General features: G+C 43.9%; 1 protein-coding gene across 3 annotated transcripts in view; it reads right to left on the minus strand.

Moving 5' to 3' along the window:
• Positions 1–27285, minus strand: part of ARIH1 (ariadne RBR E3 ubiquitin protein ligase 1) — an 87250-nt gene that overhangs the window by 30384 nt on the left and 29581 nt on the right. For all 3 annotated transcript variants that reach the window (XR_003759667.2, XR_003759666.2, XM_029064292.2), the window contains exon 3: positions 10120–10264. Coding sequence is in view for 1 of the 3 variants with exons in the window: in XM_029064292.2 (XP_028920125.1) it covers positions 10120–10264 (145 nt within the window). In the remaining 2 variants the exon portion in view is untranslated. The remainder of the gene's footprint in view (positions 1–10119; positions 10265–27285) is intronic.

Here is a 27285-nt window from a genome sequence, read left to right on the forward strand (position 1 = left end):
TGCATAGATCAAAGGCATTCACTGGTCTAATGTGTTGACATGGTCATAGCTGACCTTTCTATTAAAAGAAGCAGCAGGAATCAGGTGTTCAGTATAGTACTCTGTGGGCAAGCAATACAATCAACTGTTCTTTGAATCGACCTCTAAACCACTCACCTCAATTATTTCCAAGAGAAATTGAAATACTCTCCTGAATGTTTCCTAACATTTGTTTAACCCGCCATTCTAAAGCACCTAGAATTCTGCATAATACTCCAGTCTCCAAATTAATGCTGCAGAGACTGAACTCCCCATCTCATCATTCATATACATTCAATTGCCTAACTTCAAGAGATGAAAATATCCATTAAAAATTCTACTGCAATTAACTGGAATCTTTAACGAGGGGACAAAAAGGCAACGCTGGTTGATACTGAATATGGGGTGGGGGGAGGGTTTACATTTAAAAAAAAAACTGCTAACATTAACAAATCTACTGGAACTCACCATCTATTCCTTTTACCATTCCCTTACGTGGATGAAGAGTCCAAGAACAGAGATTATTTTACTGTGGAGACTTGATACAAAGGATTTACCTAGACACCAAAGCCTAAATCTTTCAGATTTAGTGTTTGAGAATTTAGGTATGGTCTCAAATAGGGTTAGGAATGAATAAAGAGTTAACAGGATTTTTGAAGATGTATTATTAAGGAAATGATGTTCCCTCTGCAACCTAACTCACATACATATGAAGTGCCATCACTGGGCCAGACCAACTGACCTCATAGCCCACTAGGCAAAAGGATGCTTGGAGGAACCAGGTGGCCTTCCTCGGGATCCACCTTAATGTTTGGTGATGTACCATCCAATATCCCTAATTTTCCCTCTCGAAACCCATTCAAGCTAATTTTTTTTGCATAAAATCTCTATATAATTCTCATTAAGATGGCCTCCCATGCTGACCCTAGATATTAAAATCCTTCACAGTTTACTATACAGTCTGGGCAGGTGCCACTTAAAAAAAAAAAAGGTCAGGTGTCTTCATTTTCAGTGGTGTGGGAGGGGAGACAAAGTAATTCTTCAGAAGTTGTCTCATCTGAGATAACCGAAAGTGCTTTTTCAGACACATCAACCTTCGCCTCATAGCAAAGATTGAAGGCTGAATAGGCAAGCAGAAATGGTTACGATAATGGGCAAAAGAGAGACAGGGTGCAGGGAAGAAAAGTGTGACTGATTTTTGAAAGAGGACCTCTACTTTTTTCCAACTTTTATCAATATTACATTCATGAACAGTTGCATCCAAAAACCATTTCCTTTTTATTTCTGCTGGCAGAAATAATTTATGTTAATGCCTGTCTCCCCTTCTAGACTCTGAGTTCCCTGTGAGCAGGGAACAGGTCCACCAGCTCTATGGCATTGTACTCTCCCAATTTCCTAATATAGTGTTCTACATACAGTAATCCCCTCTCAGAGTCACATCTGGAAAGTTTCCAGTACTCTACCAGTCCAAATCACGGGAGGGAGAGTCAAGCAGAGGCCTGTCCAATCCATTCCATTCCATTCCTAGCTTGGACAGTGGCTAGCGAGTGGAAGGCAATCTTCTACAAGTCAAAACTCACCTGCTTTGGGAAGCAGCAGCATGGGAGAGAGTCGAGGGCGGAGACTCAATTTCACTGTGTGGAAGGAGGCAATGGTAAACCACTTCCTTATTTTTTTACCAAGAAAACTCTATGGATACGCTACCAGAGCAATTGCTGATGGAAGTCGGGCGTTTTGGGAGAGATGTGTCCATGGAGTCGCTATGGGTCGGAGACGACTCGACGCCATAAGACAAGACAAACAAGCTCTCAATAGACACTGCCAACTGATTATGGATACGCACATAAGCACTGTGGGGCGGGGTGAGGGGTGAATATCAAGCGCTTAAAAGGGTAGATAGCCAAGTGCACAGATGATACAGAAAAAAGGGGGGTTTGGGGAAATAAGGGCTTAGTCAGGGAGGGCTTCTTGGAGGACATGTGATTTTAATAAGGCTTTAAAGGTGGAGAGGGTGGTAGTATATCATATGAAGAGGGAGGAGGTTCCAGGCCAGAGCGAGGACACGGGCAAGTGGTCGGTGGTTAGATGAGACTGAGATACAGTGAGTGGGTCAGTTGCTAGAGAAGTGAAGCATGGGGGCTCAGTTGTAGTAGGAAATTCATATTGATGTCTGTCTCCCCCTCTAATCTGTAAGCTCATTAAGGGCAGGAAATGTGTCTACTAATTTCTCTGGTTCTGTGCTCTCCCAAGTGCTTACAACAGGGCTCTGCACATAGTAAACTCTCAATAAATATCAGCAAGGTAAGGTAGGAAGCGGACAAGGCAAGCGAATGCTTTAAAGCCAATAGAGAGAAGTTTCTGTTTGATGCAGAGGCAGGTGGGCAACCACTGGAGGTTCTCAAGTGGGGACACGTGGTCTGAATAGTTGTTGAGAACATGATCCAGAGTGAAGCGATTGACTGGAGTGAGGAGAGATGAGGGCAGGGAGGTCAATGAGGGGGATGGTGCAGTAGTCAAGGTGGGATAGGGTAACTGCTTGGATCAGCAGAGCAGCAGTTTGGATAGAGAGGTGGATTTTAGCAATGTTGTGAAGGTATAAACAACAGGATTTGGTGACAGGCTGCCTATATGGGCAGAATGAAAGAGCTGAGTCAATGATAATGCCCTGGTTATTTACAATTAAAAGCAGAATTATTAGTATAACTGTAGTATCTCTTAAGTGCTTACTATGTGCCAAACACTTTAGTGGTGTGGTCAGTTTCAAGTTAATTGGGTTTGACAGTGTCCCTATTCTATTAAGGGCTGGCAATGTAAGGGAGAACGATTATTTAATCCTCATTTTACAGTTGTGGAAACTGAGGAACAGAGGCACAGAGAAGTGCAGGCAGTTGGCAGATCTGGGATTAGTTTCTGATTCCCAGTCTCTGTTCTTTCAGTCATTCATCCAATTGAATTTACTGAGAACTTACTGTGTGCAGAGCACTGTACTAAGCGCTTAAGAGAATACAACAATAAAGACACATTCCCTGGCCGCAACGAGCTTACAGTCCAGAGGGGGAGAGGCAGACATTTCCATCAGGCCACGCTGCTTCTCAAAGTATGGGCTTGTGTTGTCTACAGTGAGGATAGTGGCATTGTCTGCAATGATGGGAAAGATGGCGGGGGGACAAGGTTTGGGTGGGAAGAAAAGGAATTCTGTTTTGGACATGTTAAGCTGGAAGTGTCAGTGGGACACCCTAGTAGAGAAGTCCTGAAGGCAGGAGGAAACGTGAGACTGCAGAGAAAAGGGGTCAGGGCGGGAGAGGTGGAGTTGGGAATCATCCACATAAAGATGAGAGTTGAAGCCACGGGAACGAATGAGTTCTCCCAAGGGAGTGGGTGTAGATAGAGAATAATAATAATAATGTTGGTATTTGTTAAGTGCTTACTATGCGCCAATCACTGTTCAAAGGCTGGGGTAGATACAAGGGAATTAGGTTATCCCACGTGGGGCTCACAGTCTTCATCCCCATTTTACAGATGAGGTAACTGAGGCCCAGAGAAGCTAAGTGACTTGCTCAAGGTCACACAGCTGACAAGTGGCAGAGCCGGGATTAGAACCCATGACCTCTGACTCCCAAGCCCAGCTCTTTCCCCTGAGCCACGCTGAAAGGGACTCAGAACTGAGCCTTGAGGGACTCAACACTGTTAGAGACTGAGGAGCCACCAAAGGATAGGAAGAGAAACAGGAGAGGACAGTATCAGTGAAGCCACGATTAGATAATGTTTCTAGAAAGAGGTGGTCAACATTGTTGAAAGCAGCTGAGAGGTCGAGGAGGATTGGATTTGTCAAGGAGGTATTGGGGACCTTAAGAGAGGGCAGTTTCCATGAATGAAGGGGACAGAAGCTAAGCTGAAGGAGAGAACAGGAGAAGAAGTGGAGGCAGAGGGTGCAGACCAGTCACTCAAGGAGTTTGGAGGAATGACAGAAGGGAGATGAGGTAATACTGGACAGAGCTGTGGGGTCAAGGGAGGGTTGACCCCCTAAAATAGCGGAGATATAGCATATTTGAAAGCAGTGGAGAAGCAGCCAGTGGAAAGTGGACGGTTGAAAATGGTGGACAGGGACAGAGATATCTCTCCCTGCAGAGCTGCCTGCAGGCACAGAGGTCTCTCTGCTGAGCTGTCTCACAGTCGGCCCATCTAATTTTTCATTCATTCAATCGTATTTATTAAACACTTACTGTGTGCAGAGCACCATACTATGGGCTTGGGAAAGTACATTACAACTTCTGCTGGGACAAAGAAATCTCTCTCTGCCGAGCTGCCTCAGTCAGCCCAGTATGATCTAATACCAGAACCACTGTCCAACCCCCACTGCTGACCCAAAGAATTTGATCCTGGTTATTTTTTAAAATTTTATTCTTGAAGTGTAACAAGACCCCAGAATCAAAAGTCAAAAAAAAATAAAATTGTGTGTCTCAGTTTGTTCCTATTCTGAAGATGGCTTGTCTGCAGGGTCATTTAGGACAAAGATATTTAAAACACAAAAATCACCACTATGCAATAGTTTAAAAAAAAATTGCTCTTCCCATACTATTGTATTTGAACTTCAAAATACATTCGGTCAGTTCTCCTCTAAAGGGAAGGCTTTGTTTTGGAGGAACAACGCATTAAGGAAAACTTATGCCCAAACGGATCCGTGTGCACCAACCCATCCGTTTCTTTCAACATCACAACACTTTCTATTCAGACAGAAGCACATTGTCGGAAAAAATGACTCCTAATTTCACATTACCATTATGTCCACAATGCACAGTGAAAACACACAATTGTGAGGGAGCATCAAGCTCGATGAATTTTAACAGTTAACAGCCCAACTTTCCCGGAGAGAAAAATGATCATTAACAGGTAGACCGTGTCTTATTTACTTCTAAGTAGAGGGGAGTTTTCTTCGACACTTGGAAAATTTCATCTGCCACATCACAAAGTTACGTGACTCTCATGCCAGAAGAATACCAGCCCAATTCTCACATTCAGACCTTATTGCGGTGTTATCTCTCAAGTGAAATAGAAACTTTTAACTAAATGTTTTTACCAGATCCTACTAATCTGAGTGTTGCTCATTCTGAGCTCTCTACTGAGAAATTCACAGAACTGCTTTTAGACTACATTGACAAACAGCATAGATCTAAGTTTCAGGAGGCTGCCATAATGCCTCACTTTTCTCCTGCGCACATTTCCCCAAGAAACAGACCACCCATGATTTGGCTTGTCTAATAACCAGGTGAGCCACAGAAATGCTCAAGTTTCAAAACTCTGAAATCTGACTATGAAAACACTCCTGGCATTACAGCAGAATGCCTCACGGTCAACTTTCCATGTGATTAACGGAAGGCACTCCTGGGAGTTAAGGACCCTCAGAATTATTAGAAGAAACTGTAACCGATTAATCGGTGGTATCTATTAGGTGCCTGTGTACAGAGCTTTACTAAACGATGGGGAGATTAAACAGTAAACATGCCCTCAAGGAGGCTGCAATCTAGTACAACAGGCCACTAACACAATTTAGTGATGGGGGCTGATGCAAAAGGGAATAAGTACATGAGTTGTGCTTAAAAACTAATAAGGTAAAACAGACCCTTAAGTGTACACAAGTGTAGAGTTGGGACAGAAGTGCTGAGGGGGTGTTGGGAGCGGAGTACAACCTGAGGAGAATGGAGATTAATCAGGGAAGGCCTCCTGGAGTTGTAATTTCAGAAGGGTTTTGAAAATGGGGTGAGCTGGGATTTGAAAGAGGAAGGAGAGTTCCAGGAAGGGTGTAAAGGTATAATAATCATGGTATTTGTTTAAACGCTTACCATGTGCAAAGCGCTGTTCTAAGCGCTGGGGGATACAAGTGGTCAGGATGTCCCACATGGGGCTCACAGTCTTCATCCCCATTTTATAGATGAGGTAACTGAGACCCAGAGAAGTGAAGTGACTTGCCCAAAATCACACAGCTGACAAGTAGCAGAGCCGGGATTAGAACCCATGACCTCTGCCTCCCAAGCCCGGGCTCTTTGCACCGAGCCATGCTGCTTCTCAAAGGGATGTGCACTCTTGCTCATTGTCAGAGGTGGGAGAGAAGACGATGCAATTTACACTATTACAATCATTTTACAAGATCAACTCCTTTGCTTGGTCTTGTGCAAATATGGAAAAGGATTTATTGCCACGAGATTGTGGGCTTGAATCAGACCAGAAGTAATGTTTTGCACTCAGGAACCACTCAATACAACTGAATCAATGGCTGAATGAATGTTGGGGGTTCTGTACTGTCCTGCTCACCTCACACCGCAGTCTTCTGGAACCCGTCATGTTTGGGCTGGGAGAGTTAGAAACTCTGGACTTTCCTCCTCAACAGGGCTGGCTTCAGATGGCAAGCGAGGTAAATGTTGCGTGCTTTTGTTTTTGTTTTGTACTTGTTAAGTACTTAGTAGGTACCAGGCACTGTTCTAAATGCTGGGAAAGATAGATGTTAATCAGACTGGACACAGTCCTTGTCCTATATGGGGCTTACAGTCTGAATCCTCTTTTTACAGATGAAGTAACTGAGGCACAGGGAAGTGACCTGCCCAAGGTCAGACAGCAGACAAGTGTCTGCCAACACTTCGAAAAAAATCGATGATTCATTCCAGTTTGAGATAAATGAGATTTGGCGTTCTTGGTTCAGCTTAAATTTGAGTATTTAACTAGACTTCCTTCTGGGAAGCACTCAAACCATCAGAGCAGCTCATCTGAAAGAGACATTATTATAGTCCTCTAGACTGTAAACTTGTTGCGGGCAGGGGACGTACCTGCCAATTTTATTATATTGTACTTTCCCAAGCGCTTAGTAGAGTGTTCTGCCCTTAGTAAGCACTCAACAAATTCCACTGATGATGACGATGAAGAGGAGAAGCCTGGATTAGAACCCAGGTCCTTCTTACTCCTGGGCCCGAGCTCTATCCACCAGGCCATGCTGTTGCTTTTCACAGCAGAATGCAAGCTTCCTTAGGTTAGGGATTGCATCTACTGACTCTACTGTGTTCTCCCAAGTGCTCAATAAATGCCATCTATTGGCCCCGACCCGCTTTTCTTGGCCACTGCTTGGCGCATTAACAACATGGCACCCTTATAAAGATGTCCACTACAGGTGTGCCGCATCCCCACCCAACCCCAGCTCCCTCTGATGTTGGGCAAGCAAAGCAGCCAACTTTGTTTAATTTCACCTTTCTTCTCCCCATTCCCAAATGTCGTTCCTGCTGGTATCTGAATAAAGTCATCTCTGCCTGGTTTCCCATGCCTTCTGGCCTCTTTCCCTCCCATCTCCTAGCCCCAGAGATTCCGGAAGCCGAGATGGGCAGCTTAATGACAAGAAGTGGGGGACGGTGGGAGTGAAGGAGAGGCGGGTATGCATCACAGCTATCCAGTCTGCCTCAGTAAGACTGGGATCTACAGGGTAGCTGAGCTCACAAGGGATATCACGGTCGTTTCCCGATCCTTCCCTTCCCCAATTCTACTCGGTCCCCAGTGCCCAGGTACTGTCATTTATTACCAGTCCTGGGGCTTGTGCAAGTCCTGTATAACCCCCCTTCTGCCATCCTCACAGGCAGCACCCCAAGGGCAGAAGTGACAGTGGTATAGCGAGAAGCATTGTAAAAAACAAAAAAAAACAGACCCAACAAAGACTTCAGAAGCTTTAGTAGAGAACAGTACTTAGGCCTTAATATTAAGCTGGTTACCCTCCTTCCTGCATCCTCCTGCGTTACTTCCAGCTTCCCATCAGGCTCCCACCCAACTATGAGCTGCGGCTTTCTTTTTCTATTTACCTAATAGTGGTGTCACCCATACCCCACCCTGCCCCCTTCTTTCAATGCATCCATCTCAGTTTTTCTTTTGACACTGGAAGGGTAGGAGGACTCACTCCTCTTCAACCAAGCCCTGGGTCCCTCTGATCATTTATAGGTGGGAAGCTGGAATGTGCCGGAGCCCCAAAGATCCTTGCAGGACCAGAGGGCCGGTGGGTCCACCGGGGCACACCCAAACCATTTCCATGGTTGGCAGCGTCCACAGCGATCCACCTCACTCCACACAACAGTGCCCGCACCAACAGCTCCAAAATGACTACCGTCGCCCAGCCGGACGCACGTGGGGCCGGGCAACAGGTACCCCGTTTGCACCCAACCTTATCCGGTGGTTTGGGCTGATTCTGGGCAGGGGGAGTCAGTCTGGAACTGGCACCGTGTGGGACTAGGAGGCTGCTGCATACTCGGCCCTCCCAAGCTGTAGCAATACAACAGCAGCATGAGCTAAGGCTGAGAAACACTCCTCCAAAAAAATAATACAATGCTGCATCATCACACCTCAATCCACACCCAGGGTGACGTGAGTATGTCACGCAGCATGATCAGGGGAGGTAGATTTTGAATCCTGGTTTCAGGGTGGCCAAAAATCTGGAGATCTCAACCAGCTACTAGCCTGATTAACCAAACTACCAGTCTGATCCAACTGATCCTATGTCAGACATCAAGGTACGTTCGGGAGCCCCTCACTGGCCCCCAACCATTCTGTGCCAAGTTCAGCTTGGAGAAAGGAGCAGTTGGCCACCCACATAGGGGGAGGAAATTTGCAAATGTGCAATGAGTTTGCTCATGGGATGAGGTCTCTAGGGAGGTTTCCACTGGAGGGGAAAGGAAGGGTCCCAGGGGGGCATATTGTAGCATGTGACTCTGCAAATAACACTCCTTCCCACAAGAGATCCTCCCCATGAATACATATTCAGCACTGAGGTTAGACTGTCCTGGGGATTCTGACCAGAAAGAAGTTTCCTATGAAAAAGCATTCTGTAAACAAATAAATGAAATTGAATACTGTCCCTGGTCAGAATCACCCCCAAAGGGAGTTGCTGTTTAGAGAAGGTTTTTTTCCATCAGTATTGCAGGGAAGGTGAATAACAGAGGGTGCTTTGTTGAAAGGCGTATTTAAGTAAATTATTTTTCATATTCAAAATAGTTGCAGGACAATTATTAGTTATATAATGCTTTTATTATATAGTTTCACTATTAGTTATTTTAATGTGCTTGCTAAAAAGTTACAATGCTGAAATAAACTTGATATTTGGCAAATTCTAAGATTTAAGGACTTCTATTAATTGTCGGAACACTTGCAGAAGTGACAACTAATTTTACTTAAAGCCCTTCCCTTTACTTCACTCCTTTCCAAAAAATGCCTGTTGTTCTTATTGCCACGATCAAGACAGCCTGTGGCTTCAAGAGCTGCCGAATTATAAGAATTTACAATAGCACTGATTGCATGAATAGGAAAAACCAGTTGATCATGGCTCAAGAAAGCTCCTTAAGAGAACGTTAACCATGATTTTGTCTGTGTTTAAATGAAAAGCTACTTCAAGTTCTCATCTCCAATAAATTTAAGTAATAATAATAACAACTGTAGTATTTAAGCACTCATCAAATGCCAACCCTTGTAACTAAGTGCTGGGGTAGATACAAGTTAATCAGATCAGATGCAGCCCCTACCCCCTCACAACCTATATAGAGGTTCACAATCTATAATAATAATAATGATGACGATGATATTTGATAAGCGGTTACTATGTGACAAACCCTGTTCTAAGCTCTGGGGTAGACACAAGGTAATCAGTTTGTCCCAAACGGGCCTCACAGTCTCAATCCCCACTTTACAGATGACTTAATTGAGGCCCAGAGAAGTTAAATGACTTGCCCCAAGTCACATAGGTGATACGTGGAGGAACCAGGATTAGACCCCACAACCTCTGACTCCCAAGCCTGTGTTCCTTCCATTGAGCTATGGTAGAAGGGAGAACAGGAGAGACAGACGCAGAAGAGCTAAAGGACTTGCTCAGGTCACACAGCAGGCATTTTCATCTTTTACTTTATATAAGGAAGTAATTCCACCTTTGCCTGCCTAGGAAGGTTTTGTTTTTTTCAAAGATATTCCTAAAATTGTCTTTTCTTGGTAAAAATTAAAAGCAACTTCTAGAATTATTAGCCCTGGAGCCGAAAATGTAGAATCAAGTTAGATTAGAGAATTCCTAACTTTATCCCTCCAAATACTCACCGAATTGGGGTAGTTCAGGTAGCAGATCTGACATGGCATATCCTGTGCTGACGATCTTGTGTTCATCTGACGTGTTCGGGACTTTTTACTTGGATTGATTACATGGCATTCCGCAAACAGCTTCTCCAGGTTTCCATCGAAATACCTGCAGTATGAAAAAGAGGGGGAGAATCCTTTAACATAATTTGAACTTTAAAACTGATATATTTATATATTCAACTGTCCACCTCTTCTCACTCCTCTACTCCAATGACCTCCTGCTTCACCCCATGTCATACACTCACCAACTTGGGCACACAATTGATTTTATAATCTCTAGACTCTGTACAATCTCTACCCTCGCCAATTCTGAAATTCCTCTTTCAGACTACAACCTGTTCACTGCCTCTCTCTCTCATACATCCATCTTCTACGCTTATCCCCTGCCCCACAAACCTGTTCTGTTGCCCCACAGAGACCTCCGTTTTTTTAGACTCCCTCCAATGTGCTATAGACATCCACACCATTTGGTCTCTATAACCAAACTACCTTCTCCTGAGCACAAATCTATGTACTCAACACCACCCTCTCCAGTGAACTCAACTCCCGTGCTCCCATGCAGATCCCTCCCGCTGATCTAACACTAACCGGCAACCCTGGATCACCTCCACGGTACACTTCCTCGACTCCTGGTGCAATCCAGACATCTGGACCTTGTCCACCTTAAATTCATTCTACTCTGCTTCAATATGCCCTCTCCTCTGCCCCAACAATGCTTCTTCCTAATTTGCTCCCATCTCCACTGCCCCCGCCAGTTGTTCCAGACATTTAACTCTCTCCCCTCAAACCTGCTGTCCCCCCTCCCCCAGCTCCACTTTCTCTTTCTCCTGACCTGAACATACATCAACAAAATTGAAACACCAGGCCGTTAACGCCCTAAAATCACCCTGCTCCTCGTTCCAATCCCCTGGCCGCCACCTTCGTTGACTCTTCCTATATTCCCTGCAATAACTCGGTTGAGATCGCTCGCTTCCTCTCTAAATATAACCCCTCATTTGTGCTTATAACCTGATGCCTTTCATATCTTTTTAAAACACTCACCCATCCCTTCTTTCCTCCTTGATTGCCATCTTCAACCTTTCATTTTCCAACAGGTTCTTCCCCACTGTTTTCAAACACGCTTATGTATCACCTATCCTAAAAACACCCTCCTTAACCCCACAGTTTCTCCAGTTATTGCCCTTCCTCCCTGCTACCAGCTCCCTCTCCAAATTTCTTGACTTGTTTTCACCTGCTGCCAACACTTCCTCTCCTCCAATTTTCTCCTAAATCCCCTCCAACCTGGCTTTTGGCCCTTCATTCCATGGAAACAACACTCTCTCTAACTGGTAACAGTTCTAGTCCCCTCTGTTTCCCAACTACATCCACTCCCATCTCTATGTAGATGGATTCCCAAATCTAATCTCCAGCCCTGAACTCTTTCCTTCTCTGCAGTCTCACATTCTTCTTCCTGCCGGTAGGATACTTTTACTTGGCTGTCTCACCAATACCTCAAACTCAACGTGTCCAAAACAGAACCCCTCATCTTCCCACCCAAACCCTGTCCTCCCCAACTTTTCCACCACTGCAGACAGCACCACCATTCTCCATCCTCCAGCCTCCTGTCTCTCTCCACTCCATACCTTACTCTGCTACACTGATCATTTTTCTAAAGTAAAGACAAAAGCACACTCAATACATGTCTCTCCACTCCTCAAGAACTCCAATAGTTGCCCATCCACCTCCACATTGAACAGAAACTCCTTACCATCAGTTTTAATGCACTCTCCCCCTCCTCTTTTACTTTGCTGACTTCCTACTAAAACTCAGCATGCTCATTTGCACTCCTCTAATGCCAGCCTACTCACAGTACCTCAATTTCGCTGTCTCCCCACCGACTCCCTTGCCCACTGCTTGACTGTGGCCTGGAACTCCTTCCCCCGCATTTCTGATAGATCATCACCCTTCCCCACCTTCAAAGCCTTATTAAAATCTCATCTCCTCCAAGAGGCCTTCCCTAAGACTTTGTTTCTTCCTTCTTCCTCTCCCTCTGAGTTACCCCTGCACTTGTACTTGCAAACTTTAATCACCCCTCCCTCACCTCCAAAGCACTTATGCATGCATCCAGATTTATTTACATTAATGTCTGCCACCTCTTCTACACTAAGCTCCTTGTGGGCTTAGAAAGTTCTATCCTACTGTTATGTTGTACTCTCCTAAGTGCTTAGTACAGTGCTCTGCACAGAACACACTAAAATTTGATTGGGTATATTACTAAAGAGTACATTTAAAATCTCTACAAATAAAAAAATTTGTCCTTTTTTAAGCACTACCCCCACTGAAAGCAGTTTTTACTTACAACCATGCGGCTTTCCAAGGAGTGATACATACATTTCTGTCAGTAACAATTTCCCAATTTCTGTCCATAAATTATTTTTTCTCATTGCAGATCAAATTACGAAATAGGGATTCAAAAGTAAAGACCTCAAATTGTAGATTATGATGACCTAAATTTTACACAAAAAATGTCATTAGCAGTTTCACTAAATACACTCAGTTGTTCCATATGTTTGTGGGGTTTTTTTTCATGGTATTTGCTAAGCACTTTCTATGTGTCAGGCGCTATGTTTTAAATAGATATTTTGGATAGAATGTCATTAAGGGACGTTTCTCCTACAACGCATGTCCATGTGGACAGAACGATGATTGGTTATTGGTGGAAATGGTTTGTGTTCCTGATATTCAGGACAGGTTTTCCTTAACATAAGGTTAATCAGGAATATAAACCCTGCATTTTAGGAGAATAGGAGTGTAGGTTTGTTTGCCATTTTATACAGCACATTGAAAAATATTATCTTCCAAGGAGACTTGCCACAAACACACTGAGCGGGTTGTAAATTCCTCCCCCTACCCAAGAAACAAAAATCTTGATAGAGAGTGACATGAACATTTGTTATCCACTAGATTCCCGCTGCCTCACAAGTGCAAAATAGTAGCTTTATCTCAAACATGTGATATTATAGTTGATGAATACCCTTGGCCCAAACTTGCCAAAGTAGGTGTTTTATCAAAAAAAATAAAATACTGGCTGTTAACTTCTATGGTGGAAAAACCTGAAAGCATTTCTCTAAAGGTACAAACCACCTTCAAAGCAATCATAATCAATGACAACTTCAATGAACACCCCTAACCCAAAAGGAAGACCAAACACTGGTATTTATTGAGTGCTTATTGTGTTCAGGGTACAGTGCTACAGGGTTGGACATGATCCCTGCCCTGGAGCAGTTTTACAGTTGGGTGGGGAAGCGATAGACACTAAAATTACAGATAGGAGAACGCAATAAAGATGATACAGAAGGAACTAGAAGAAACAGGGGAGTGTTTGGTATCCTGTGGAACCACCTGAATGGCAGTGGGAGAAATACAATCCATTTATTACTATTTAATACCTAACATACTAAAAGTCAAGTGACCGCTAAGTGGCCTCTACTTAGGCCCATATTTTGGCTCACAGTTCTAAAGGAATGATTCACTTCAATTTCTGCAATAGAGCACCAAAATAGAACAATGGCATAGAAACATGCTAGTTTGAATTCTTGCCACAATGAAGGACACCGATAAGAGGGAAAATTAGCAAAACTACCACTAAGAACATAAAATTTCAGCAGCCAGGCCAACCCTCCTGGTGTGCATGAAGAATTGAAAAAGTCAAAGCTGAACCCTTTACTTGCGTGGAAACTGTACAGAGGCAGGTTTCATAGAAGTTGCTGCTGCTGACACCGCCAAATCCAGGCCCTGGGCCCCAGTGAGTCTCTCTGCCAGCAAGTGAGCTTCCAGTCAGCTGCCAACATGGAAGGGGATGTCCAAGACTCGGAAGCAAGAGACCCCTGCCCTAAACACAGGTGTGGCATCTCGGGGTCCCACTTGCTCTCGAACAGCAAGGCCTGAGCAACTGCCTGCCCTTGCCAGGCAGCATCAGAGAGTCAAATACTGAAGTACATTTGGAAATGAGCAAAAGTTTGAAGAAGATGAAGCTGCTACCAATCAGAAAATAAAAAGTTGTTTTGGGGTTGTTGTTTTTAGCAAATCTCTACAAAGAACTCCGCTTGAGAGTAGGTATGGTCAAAACTGAACTGAGAAGGAAAACAAAAGATATTCAGAAGGCATTACCACATCTCCAATTTTTTCCCCCAAAAGCCACAGGGAAAATATAGTTATACTAGTATTTATGAAGCACTTACTGTATGCACAGCACTGTTCTAAAAAAGCTCAGGGAAAGTATATAGAGTTGGGAATAATGTACAGGAGAGTACTTCCGAAGAAATGTAGTTGTACCAGAAGGATTACATTCAGGTTTGTGTGATATGTTTATACAAAAGGAATTAAATGGCAACTAAAAAGAACATCTGAATGTAATCCCCTCCTTGCCAAATCTAATAGGACCCTACTCCACACTACCCCTCCTTGATCTCTCAGTAATCTAACATTGCGGGCCACCCCCTTCTCTTGGAAACACTATCAAACCTTGGTTCTCTAAAACTGTCCTCTTATCTGGTTCTCCTCTTATGCCTCTGGCCTCCGCTTATCAATCCTTCTCTGTTCTCACCTTGTGGGGTGGGGGGAGAGAGAAATGTGTCCCTCGAGGCCTCAGTAGTTGGTCCACCTTCCTTGGGGAGTTCATCCACTCCCTCATATTCAAATACCATCTCTACACTGACAATTCCCAAATCTACATTGACCTCTTTCCCCAGCAAAAATCACATTTCTCCTTACCTTCAGAACATCTCACCTGGTCGTCCCTCGGGACACCTCAAACTCAACATGTCCAAAATGGAACTCATCTTCCCTCCCAAACCCTTCCACCCCCAAAGTTTATTACTAATAAATAATGATGATTTTATACTACACCTGCATGCTCACTTCGCTCCTCTAATGCTAACTACTCACTATACCTCAATCTCATCTATCTCACTGCTGATCCCTCACTAACATCCTACCTCTGGCCTGGAACTCTCTCCTCGTTCATATCCAACAGGTGATCACTCTCCCCACCTTAAAGCCTTATAAGGACAGATCTCCTCCAAGAAGCCTTCTCCACCAAGTCCTCATTTCCTCTCCTCCCTCTCCATTCTGCATCACCCCTGTGCTTGATTTACTCTTAATCACCCCACTCTCAGGACCTCGGCATTTAAGACATATCCCTAACTTCTCTTAATGTCTATCTCTTCTTGGTAGACTGTAAGCTCCTCTTGGGCAGGGATCACATCTACCAACATTTGTTGTATTATACCTTCCCAAGGGCTTAGTTCAGTGCTCTGCACACAGAAAATGCCCAATAAATACAACTGGTTGATAGTAATAATAGTGCTACATGATACCCTGTGACAAGCACTGTACTAAGCAATTGCAGTAAATGCAAGATAATCAAGTTAGACAAAGGCCCTTGTCCCACCTGGGGCTAGGTAAGAGAGAGAACAGGTATTTAATCCCCATTTAAGGATGAGGAAACGGGCACATTAAATTAGGTGACGCTGCCCAAAGTCATGCAGCAGGCAAGTGGCAATAATAATAACAACAGAGATATCTGTTAGAGTTTACTATGTCCCAGGCACTGCCACTAAGCACTGGGGCAGACACAAGCAAATCAGGTTGGACAAAGTTCCTGTCCCTAATAGGGCTCAGAGTGTTAATCCTCATTTTACAGATGAGTAAACTGAGGCAGGAGAGATGTGAAGTGACTCAACCAAGGTCATTACAGCAGACAAGTGGAGGAAGCTGGGATTAGAACCCAGGGTCCTTCTGACTCCCAGGCAACACTGTTGACACTACCACCAAACCAACAACCATGGCATTATCCTTGCCTCACCTCTCTCTTTTCAACCTGCATGGTCAGTCCAAATCCTATCAGTCCTATCTTTCCCATCGCCAGAATTCACCCCTCCCTCTCCATCCAAACTGCATCGTGTTCACCCACACCATCTGTCAAACCTCATCTTAACTACTAGTATCAGCCTCCTTGCTGATCTTCCTGTCTCCAGCCTTTCCTTCTCCAGTCCATACTTCACAGTGTTGCGAGCACCACTTTTCTGGAAACCACTGCTCTGCACATTTCCCACTACTCTTCAAAAATTTCCCAATCATCTCTATATCAAGCAAATACTCCTAACCATATCAACTTTAAGGCACTCGAGTACTTATCATCATTCCTTATCCTACTACAAGCCAGGCTGTACACTTCACTCCTCTAATAACGAGCCTACTCATCATACCTCTCACCTGTCGACATTATCCTCTTTCTCGTTCCTTCCCCACTGCCTGGTCCTCCCTCTTCACATCAGACAGAATTACTACTTCCCCACTCTCAAACTCTATTAAACCACATCTCCTCCAGGCAAGTCTTCTCCTAACCTCATCTCTCATCTCTTCACCTTATTCCTCTCCTTACAGTTTAAACATAAGTACTCAACCTACCTTGAGTAGGGTGAAATGGTAAATGGTTAAAATGGTACTATATATTGCCTGCTTTCCCCATTAGATTGCAAACTTTGAGGGTACGGATATTTGTCTACATACTCGATTGGTACTCGTGCCTGGACACTTAGTAATCGCTTAATATCATTATTATTTTACTAGTCTCCCAGGCCTTATACAGTGCTTGATAAAGTAGATGGAACTAAAATTACCACTGAAAATTCCACCTCCCAGTCCTCACCCCCCTTGCTACTTAGTAAACAGGAACTCCGCTCTCTCATTCACCCCAACATCCAATCTGTCACCAAAAACCCGCCGTTTCACCTTCACAATCATCACTAAGATCCGCCCTTTCCTCTCCATCGAAACCACTACCTTGTTGGTACAATCACTCATCATATCCCGACTGAATTACTGCATCAGCTTCCTTTCTGATCTCGCAACCTCTAGTCTCTCCTAGCTTGTTTATACCATTCTACAGAAATGCTCTGGGCATGTCACCCCATCTCAACAACTTCAGTGGTTGCCTATCAACCTTCACATGAAACAAAAACTCCTCACTCTTGGCTTCAAGGCTCTACATCCCCTTGCCCCCCCTACCTCACCTCCCATTGTACTTTCCAAGTGCTTAGTACAATGCCCTGCACACAGTAAGCATTCAATAAATGTGACCGACTGACTGAATAAGAACCAAGGGAGGGAAAAAAAATGGGGAGCACAGGAGAAATGGACTTATTTTTATTCTGTGCAGTTTGGCCCTTATTATAGATCAAGTTACAGAACACTGTACGTAAGACCTTTAATAGGGAATAAGCAATTCCAACTTCCTGTAGGCTGGGAGGTCATCTCTCAAACAGGGCATTAACTATTCCAAAAAGGAACTTTCAAAATACCCAAGCAATCCAAAGAATCAAGTCACAACCGCTCATTCGTTTATCCTTCATGGCCAGTTTTAGAAGGCAAGAGGAATAAATGATATTCGCATTATCCCTTTAGACAGTCGTGTGGCTTTTTCACTCCCCCTTCTTTTGGAGCTTTCTGATCATTAAAGCTTGGCAAGGCAATCACCTCTGACAGCGATTCGCAGGCACATGTGAACATTACTCTGCGGCATTCCTCTGTTTCCCCCCACACTCTGGAAGAAAAACTGGTGTTTCCTTTCCCCAACCCCCCCTAGGTGGGCAGGTGTGCATGTGTGAAGAAAAAACCAAGGGAACATGGAAAACAGGGTGAAGTTGGAGTGGTTGAGGCCCACCAAAAGCCGAGAGACCGCCAGACACACCACAGAAGTCCTATGGTTTGAGGTAGGCTAGCCCGGCCACCAGGCCTCCCTCATCCTGCACTTTTGCTTCCAGCAACCAGTGGGGAGAAAAGAGATGAGGCAGCGGGAGGCAGTGGGACCCAGCCTGGCTTTCCCCCCTCCTAAACCCTGGTCGGGGACGGGTAACAAGACTGTGACACTCTGAACAGCTCTGGGTGTGGGGATCCTTCAGTCACATGTTCTGCAGCTCTTACATTTACTAACTGGGCTCCTCTTTTTATGTTGTTTTTCTGTCCAAGTGCGTTCAATTGGTCAGACACCTTCACCATTGGTGGCCACAGACCCCAGCAGGCAATTCTCCTACTTGCACAGCCAAGATCAGAGCCCAAGTGTCGCATTATTCCAGACCATGCTCTTTCCACTGGACCGACGGTGGGCTGACACTAACAGTTTAAGCAATAGCCAGAACGGAGGAATGACATTATATGGTCTCTTTGCTTGGAAAAAGACCCAGGGCTGAACCTGTCGGACAGGTTACTTACGGAGATTTCTGTGTACAGCACTTCCATCTGTGGATGGGTTAGAAAATACAAGACCCAGCCTATGCCCCATCAGGAGGTTAAATTTAACGGGGAAAGTCACGACCAAAGTTCGCAAAACCTAACAAGTAAACAAAAGAGCACATCAGGAAGGCCTAGAACATAAATGGTACTAAGACACAAAGAACCCAGTATGTTTTATTTTAATGTACTCAACAATTTATCGGTTCATTCAATCATATTTACTGAGCACTTTCTGTTTGCAGAGCACTATACTAAGCTATTGGAAAGTACAATTCAGAAACAGAGACAATCCCTGCCCATGCCGGGCTTACAGTCTACAAAGGGGGAGATAGACATCAAAACAAGTAAACAGGCATCAGCATAAATAGAATTATATATATATATATTATATATAATTAATAGATATATTGTTGATTATAGGTGTTTTATATATTAAATATATAATCTAAAATACATTACAGGTATTATTATATATACATGAGTGACGTGGGGCGGGGAAGGGGGTAGAGCAGAGGGAGGGAGTCGAGGCGACACAGAGGAATCGAGGAAAAGGGGGGCTTAGTCTGGGGAGGCCTCTTGGAGGAGGTGAGCCTTTAGTAGGGCTTGGAAATGGGAAATGTGTGATTGGTGGATTTGGGGGAGTGTTCCAGGCCAGAGGTAGGGCATGGGCCAGGGGTCGACGGGGACAGGTGAGAACGAGGCACACTGAGGTTAGCACCAGAGGAGCGGAGTGTGCGGGCTGCGATATAGAAAAAAAGAAGGGAGGTGAAGTAAGAAGGGGCGAGGTGATGGAGAGCTTTGAAGCCAATAATGAGGAGTTTCTATTTGATAAGGAGGTTGATAGGCAGCCACTGGAGATTTTTGAGGAGGGGGGTGACAAGTCCAGAACGTTTCTGTAGAAAGATAATCAAGGCAGCAGAGAGAAGTATGGACTGAAGTGGGGAGAGACGGGAGGTTGGGAGGTCAGAAAGGAAGATGATGTATCCAGCCACAGGACTGTCTAAAGATGTGTATCCAGTCGGGATAGGATGAGTGATTGTACTAACGTGGTAGCAGTTTGGATGAAGAGGAAAGGGCCGATCTTGGTAATGTTGTGATGGTGAGAACGGCAGGCTTTGGTGACGAATTGAGCTTGTGGGGTGAATGAGAAAGCAGAGTCAAGGATGACACCAAGGTCGAGGGCTTGTGAGATGGGAAGGATGGTTGTGCCATCCACAGCGATGGGAAAGTCAAGGAGAGGGTTTGGGAGGGAAGATGAGGAGCTCTGTCTTGGACATGTTGAGTTTTAGGTGGCAGGAGGTCATCCAAGTAGAGATGTCCTGAAGGCAAGAGGAGATGTGAGCCTGGAGGGAGGGAGAGAGAAGGGGGAGGAGATGTAGATTTGGGTGTCATTCGCAGAGACGATAGTTGAAGCCATGAGAGCGAACGAGTTCTCCAAGGGATTGAGTATAGACAGAGAATAGAAGGAACCAAGTACTGAACCTTGAGGGACCCCTACTTTTAGGGGATCGGAGGGATAGGAGGAGCCCGCGAAGGAGACTGAGAATGAGCAGCCAGAGATAAGAAGAGAACCAGGAGAGGACAGTCAGTGAAGCCAAGGTTGGATAATGTGTTGAGAAGGGGATGGTCCACAGTGACAAAGGCAGCTGAGAAGATTAATAATAATAAATTGGTATTTGTTAAGCGCTTACTATGTGCAGAGCACTGTTCTAAGCTCTGGGGTAGATACAGGGTAATCAGGTTGTCCCACGTGAGGCTCACAGTTAATCCCCATTTTACAGATAAGGGAACTGAGGCACAGAGAAGTGAAGTGACTTGCCCACCGTCACACAGCTGACAAGTGGCAGAGCCGGGAGTCGAACCCATGACCTCTGACTCTGAAGCCCAGGCTCTTTAGAGTAGTAGCCGTTGGATTTGGCAAGAAGGTCACTGGTGACCTTTGAGAGGGCCATTTCAGGGGAGTGGAAGGGACGGAAGCCAGACTGGAGGGAGTCCAGGAGAGAGGTGAAGGAGAGGAATTTGAGACAGCGAGTGTAGATGACTTGCTCCAGGAGTTTGGAGAGGAAGGGTAGGAGGGAAATAAGACGATAACTGGAGGGGGCTGTGGGGTCAAGAGAGGGTTTTTTTAGGACGGGCGAGATGTGGGCATGTTTGAAGGTAGAGGGGAAGAAGCCACTGGAGAATGAGAGGTTGAAGATGGTAGTTAAGGAGGGGAAGAGGGAAGGGGCGAGAGTTTTTATAAGGTGAGAAGGAATGGGGTCCGATGCACATGTGGAGGGGGTGGCCCTTCAGAGGAGACAGAAGATCTCCTCTGAAGATACTGCTGGGACATCCGTTAAGCTCTATGTGCCAGCCACTGTACTAAGCGCTGGGGTGGATACAAACAAATTAGGTTGGGCATAGTCCCTGTCCCATGTGGGACTCAGTCTCAATCCCCATTTTACAGATGAAATAACTGAGATACAGAGAAGTGACTTGCCCAAGGTCACAAAACAGACAAGTGGTGGAGCAGGGATTAAAACCCACATCCTTCTGACTCCCAGACCCCGCTCTATCCACTATAATAATAATAATTATAGTGTTCATTAAGCACTTAGTATGTGCCAAGCACTGTTCTAAGCACTGGGGTAGATACAAAGTAATCAGTTTGTCCCATGTAGGGCTCACAGTCTTAATCCTCATTTTACAGATGCCACACTGCTTTTCTAGGAAATACAAAATTTTGCTCAAATTGTCTTTAGAAACCCCAGAACAAAATTTCAAACAATTCCTGTATATCTACTACGGTATTACTGTCCCGAGGCTGGTATAATCGGGGGCTTAATATGAACTGGAAAGCCCAGAGTGAAATAAAACTTGTTTACTGTGTTCTTTGATACTTCAAAGGGAGAAAGCAACCCCATCTACTTCTACATGCACCCTCTGGCAGCAATGCAGATTCAAAACAAGATTCAGTACCCGCAGTTCTCCTTTAACACCAAGGTTTCATTCTTGGTGTTAGGAAAGAAGACTGTGACCCCTTTGTTGGGTAGGGATTGTCTCTGTTGCCAAATTGTACTTTCCAAGCACTTAATACAGTGCTCTGAACACAGAAAGCGCTCAATAAATATGACTGAATGAATGAAAATGTGTGTTGTAGTACACATGCCCTGACTGACATTTCTGACATGCATGTAACTTTTTTCCGACTTTGCATTACATTCGGTGAAGGCAGATATGCACTGTCAAGGAAACTTTCCTAATTACCTAACAGCATTCTATCCCTAATTTATAATGGAAATATACATTCTTGAACAGCCTTCCAGGAAGCGTATTTTCACTATATTAGGCCAGAACAGCTGGATTGGGAAACACTTTTCTTCTAATACAAATCTATCTAGATTCAGAATGAAACAATACTATAAACTCTAGACTGTAAGCTCACTGTGGACAGGGAATATGTCTGTTTACTGTTCACTGTACTCTCCCAAACGCTTAGTACAGTGCTCTGCACACAGTAAGGGCTCAATAAATACAACTGACTGATTGACTGGAGGGTAACAGCTGTCCGCACGTGGGGGTGGTGAACTTGAAATGAGTGTTACCATGCAGGTTTTCCTTAACGTGGGGTCCTACAAGAATGCAACCTCATGCTATAAAAGGAGGGGTACGTTTGTTAGGCAAAATGATCTTCTGCTTATCATCCCAGTGTCTTAGAATAAAATTCAGGCAGAAGACATAAGAAAACTCATTTTTGGATGAATAAAACTGAGCAAGAAATGCAAACCTGATTGGCCAAGATGCCTATTCCAAAAGCACAATTTTATACAGGTTTAATGTGCTTACTTCAGATCTCACAAACAAATTGCACAGCACATTTTCATAACAGGTAGTTCTTGCTGAAACAATAGGAAGTCCATTATCTTAATTAATTGGGAATAAGGCTAACTCAAACCAAAATTACATTTGGTTTTTTTGATCGCAACCAAAGCTCGATTCCTCCCAATTATCTGAACAAGCATCAGCTTGGTTAACTTGGTTAGCTCAAATTATTGATCTTTACTATCTGACCCTCACTTTATACTGAGGGGGCATTTTAGAAAAAAAAAAGGTGGTATTTTTGAAAAGTGAACCCAGTTTTACATAGTACAGGTTGAGATTAGGTCCTGGACCAATAAAGGGGATGCATAATAAAGAACTGCTGCAACACAGTAATGGAAGACTAACATGGTTATCACCATATTTAAAGAATCAGTTGTATTATCAGTGTGGGTTCATTTTTGAATTATTTCAAAGTCCTAATTAAAAAAATAAATAAACCAGTAAATAAAGATGGCACAGCAAGGAAAACTCAAGTATGAACACGTAATGACACCATACTTTAGTGACAAAAGGCATTCATTTAAAACATTCTCTCCAAAAGACAGGAAAAATTGTGCTTTAACTTTTAAGAGTGGGACTTGAAGCTGATGCCCAGTCTAGAAAAAAAAAATCCAGTGCGGAGTGACTTCTAGTTTTCACTACTAACATGAAGCTGAAAAATAGGAAACTGCTTGGCTCCCCACAGTTCTAAGGCCAGTCTGGTTATATCTGAAACTTCTGGACCTTGAAGGAGTCTGGTTCAGAACCCCTTTCCAGGGTCTTTAAATGATGCACAAATGAGCAGGAGGTCCGCCAAACCTCAGGGGTCACACCAGGTCAACAAATTAATGCTCTTCAACCCCTGGTGAATGAGCCTGGCCAGTTCTGAAACCTTAGGGCTTGAAAGAGATATTCTCTGCAGCACCAGCAAATGGTTTTACCGAGTCCCCAGTGGCCTCTAAAGTCTGACTGGTACTAGTCCAGTTCCAAGGCTGGATGTGGAGGTCGGGGGAAAAGAGCAGCCATTAAATAATATTTGCTTCAAATTTCTATTCTCCCAAGTGCTTAGTAAAGTGCTCTGCACATAGTAAGTGCTCAATAAATACCATTGATGATGACTGGGTTCTAATTCTGGCTCTGTCAAGGAATGTTATTAATGATAATAATAATATTTGTTAGGTGCTTATTATGTGCTAGGCACAGTTCTAAGCACTGGGGTAGATACAAGCTAATCAGGTCTGCAACAGTATGAATCTCCATTTTAAAGATGAGGTTAATTAAAGCACAGCAAAGTGAAGCGACTTGTCCAAGGTCACGGAGCAAACAAGTGGGGGAACCCAGGTCCTTCTGACTTCCAGGCCTGTGCTCTATCCACTGAGCCCTGCTGCTTCCCTTCTCCCTTACCATTTGCCTGATATGTGACCTAACTTAAATCACTTAACATCTCTGTGCCTCACTTACCACCTTTGTAAAATGGGGACTAAAACTCTGAAACGTATGTGGGGCATGAACTGCGTTCAACCTGACTGCCTTGTATTTACCACAGCACATAGTATAATGCTTGGCACACAGTAATTGCTGAACAAATAATATTTTTTTAAAATTTCAGTGAGTCAGATGGAGACATTCCACTAGCTGCAATTGGCTCCCTATGGTACAACTGTCACCACTATTCATTCTTCAAGCTGATTAAACTGGAAACAATCCCAGTGGCTGCAGACTCCAATCAGACTGAAGAAAGACTGTTTTTATCACATGTGCTTGCTGGGTTGCCATGGAGAAGTTCTGTTTTCTGATCCATATTTGCCCACTATCTCGACAAAATTCCGTTATACACGAAGAAATACCTCTGCCAATTATTTCCATCTGAGATATTTTCAGAACAAAATTCAAAGGATCAAGTTGTGGCTTTTGGATTTGCTGGTAAGAGCTAAATATGAAGCAGAAAACATGCAGTCATTATTCATTAACAAAAGGTGCTACTGCAAACTTAAAATGCAACATTTGAGATAACATATTTGGAATAGCCAGGTGACAATCCCAGGATTATACTTCAAAAATCAAAGACTGTGTGTCCACTCCTCTTCCCCAATCTTTTTTTAAAATGGTATTTGTTACACACTTTGTGTTAAGCACTGTTCTAAGCACTGGAGTAAATAATATGTTAATCAGGTCAGGGACACCATTCCTGTCCCACATGGTGCTCACAGTTTAAAAGAGGAAGGAAAACAAGTGTTCAATCCTCATTCTGCAGGTGAGGCAACTGAGGCATTGAGAAGTTAAGTGACTTGTCCAAGGTCACAAAGCAGGCAATGGGCTTAGCTGGAATCAGAACCCAGGTCCTCTGACTCTCAAGCCCATGCTCTTTCCACTATGCCATGCGGCAATTCTGTAAAGCATGCTGCTTTTCTCAAATTCTCCTATCTATTCATGAGGCTTTGCGAATCAGAGAGGTAAACAGCTTTGATTTTCAGGTATTAAAGTACAACCTATCCCCCTTATAATACTAAGTCTACTGTTTAATAAAAATACTTCCAGCCAGTTACTCTGGCTGGACTTTGCCAGAAGTGGAGAGCACCATAAAGGCAGAATGATTATATGGCAATAATCGCTTCGGCATGAAAATTTGCATACCCAGTTAAAGACCTGCACAGGATGCAATTTTGCACCACAGTTTAGCCTGCTCTGGTTGAGTGAAACCCGACTTGAAGCGTCCAATTTCTGGCCCCCACCATGTCAAACAGAAAGTAGGCATGGACACAGTCCAAGACTGGCCCCACACCTTACCTCTGGAGGGCAGTTTCACAAATTCACTCTGTTTTCCTCTATACTGCGAGTTTGTTATGGGCAGGGAACGTTCCTGCCAATTCTGTTGTACTGGACTTTCAGTTCTGCACGTTCAAAGCGCCCAATAAATACCACTGATTGATTGATTCAAGGGTACACAGAGGCCTTGGTGAGCTTCTGGGATTTGTAATTAATAATTGTGGCATTTGCTAGGCAATTAATATGCCCCAAGTACTGTACTAAACGCTGGGGGAGAGAAGATAATCGGGTCTCCCTTGGGGCTCACAGTCTGAGGAGGGAGAACATATAATGAAACCCTATTTTGCAGATGAGGTAACTGACGCAGAGAGAAGTGATTTGCCCAAGGTCATACAGCAGGTACGTGGCAAAGCCCGAATTAGAACCCAGGTCCTCTGATATTCAGTCTTCCACTAGGAAGATTTCCAGTCTTCCACCAGACCATACTGCTTCTCATGGATCAGAGTGCTTCTTAGTAAACAAGTGCAACAACTGTGCAAGTGTGGAATTAGAGGTGCTGAACTGACTGGAGTGGCTGTTCAATCAATCAATTAATCAATCAATGGTATGTATTGAGCACCTACTTTGTGCAAGACACTGTACTAAGCATTTGAGAAGCAGTGTGGCTCAGTGGCAAGAGCCCGGGCTTGGGAGTCAGAGGTCATGGGTTCGAACTCCAGCTCTGCCGTTTGCCAGCTGTGTGACTTTGGGCAAGTCACTTCACTTCTTTGTGCCTCAGTTACCTCATCTGGAAAATGGGGATTAAAAACTGTGAGCCTCTCACGGGACAACCTGATCACCTTGTATCCCCCCAGTGCTTAGAACAGTGCTTTGCACATAGTAAGCGCTTAACAAATACCACATTATTATTATTATTTGAAAAAGTACAATGCAACCGAGTTGGCAGACGTGATCCTGCCCACAAGGACCTTGCAAGATGCCTGCCTACTGTCAGTCAATCGTATTTATTGAGTGCTTACTCTGTGCAGAGCACTGTACTAAACGCTTGGGAGAGTACGATCACACTATAATGAACTCGAAATATATTTTAAAGTAATGTTTTTCTAGCTAAGGCTGGCCTATGCAGCACATTCAAATTAACCAAAGAGTACAGAATCATTACCAAATTCAATCAGTGGTAGAAAAAACAAAAGTACAAAGTAACTGGAAGATCACAGTTTCATAACTGCAAGTTTAGCATTGCAGACTCTCATATAATTATCACGATTCTAATATTATTTAATTCCCAAAGGTGATTTGTATTTTCATCTTCCTGAAAAAATATAACAGCCTCAACAATCTCAATCTACCTTTTCCTTTCTTTGAATGGTATTTGTTAATTACTCATTATGTGCCGCGCACTGTACCAAGCGCGGAGATAGATACAAAGTAATCACAGTCTTAATCCCATTTCACAGATGAGGAAACTGAGGCACAAAGAAATTAAGCAATTCACCTAAGGTCTCACAGCTGACCAGTGGCAGGGTCAAGATAAGAACTCAGGTCCTGAACTCGCAGGCCCGGGCCCTTTCCACTACGCCACAGTTTCTCGACAGGAAAAATAGTCCAAATGGAGGTGGAGGACGGTGCTGGGGTGGTTTAAAAGCACAACAGAGGTGCCTGCTAACATGGCAATTCCATCCTTAAATCACTCCTCTCCTACACCCCTGGAGATGGGACTAACACACCAATTCATTCTACCTACCCTAGGGCTGAACTATCTAGAAACTGGACATTATTTACATGCCATACCAAAATGCTAAATGGTTGACTTTCAAAAGAATTTTAATCTTTACCCAAGTAAGAAAACAGACTGAGCCATTGTCCTCAAAAACCCTTTAGGCTAAATTCTGATTGCCCCCTAGTTTCCATTTACTTTTTCAATGAAGATTTTCCACAGGCTTCAAAAGTGCACCAATAAAATAATCATCCAAGATTTATCAAATGAAAACTCAAAAGAGGATGGTGACTGGAAATGAATATTTATCTACTTTTAGCAAACGATGAAAGCCAAAACAAAAAAATGGTGCAAACCAAAGAGGCTAGTCAACTTCTGGCAGAAATATCAAACCCCGCTAGAGCACTGAATGACTAGTACCTTAAGACGAATTTTGCAAAACGTTGAGTGGGAAGTTAAACCCCTTTTCCAAATATGTTTTCAGAGGTGGGATAACACAAGAAACCATGCATCTAGCACAATTTCTTCCC

This window comes from Ornithorhynchus anatinus, chromosome 5 (genome assembly GCF_004115215.2).
Source record: "Ornithorhynchus anatinus isolate Pmale09 chromosome 5, mOrnAna1.pri.v4, whole genome shotgun sequence".
NCBI classification, from domain to species: Eukaryota; Metazoa; Chordata; class Mammalia; order Monotremata; family Ornithorhynchidae; genus Ornithorhynchus; species Ornithorhynchus anatinus.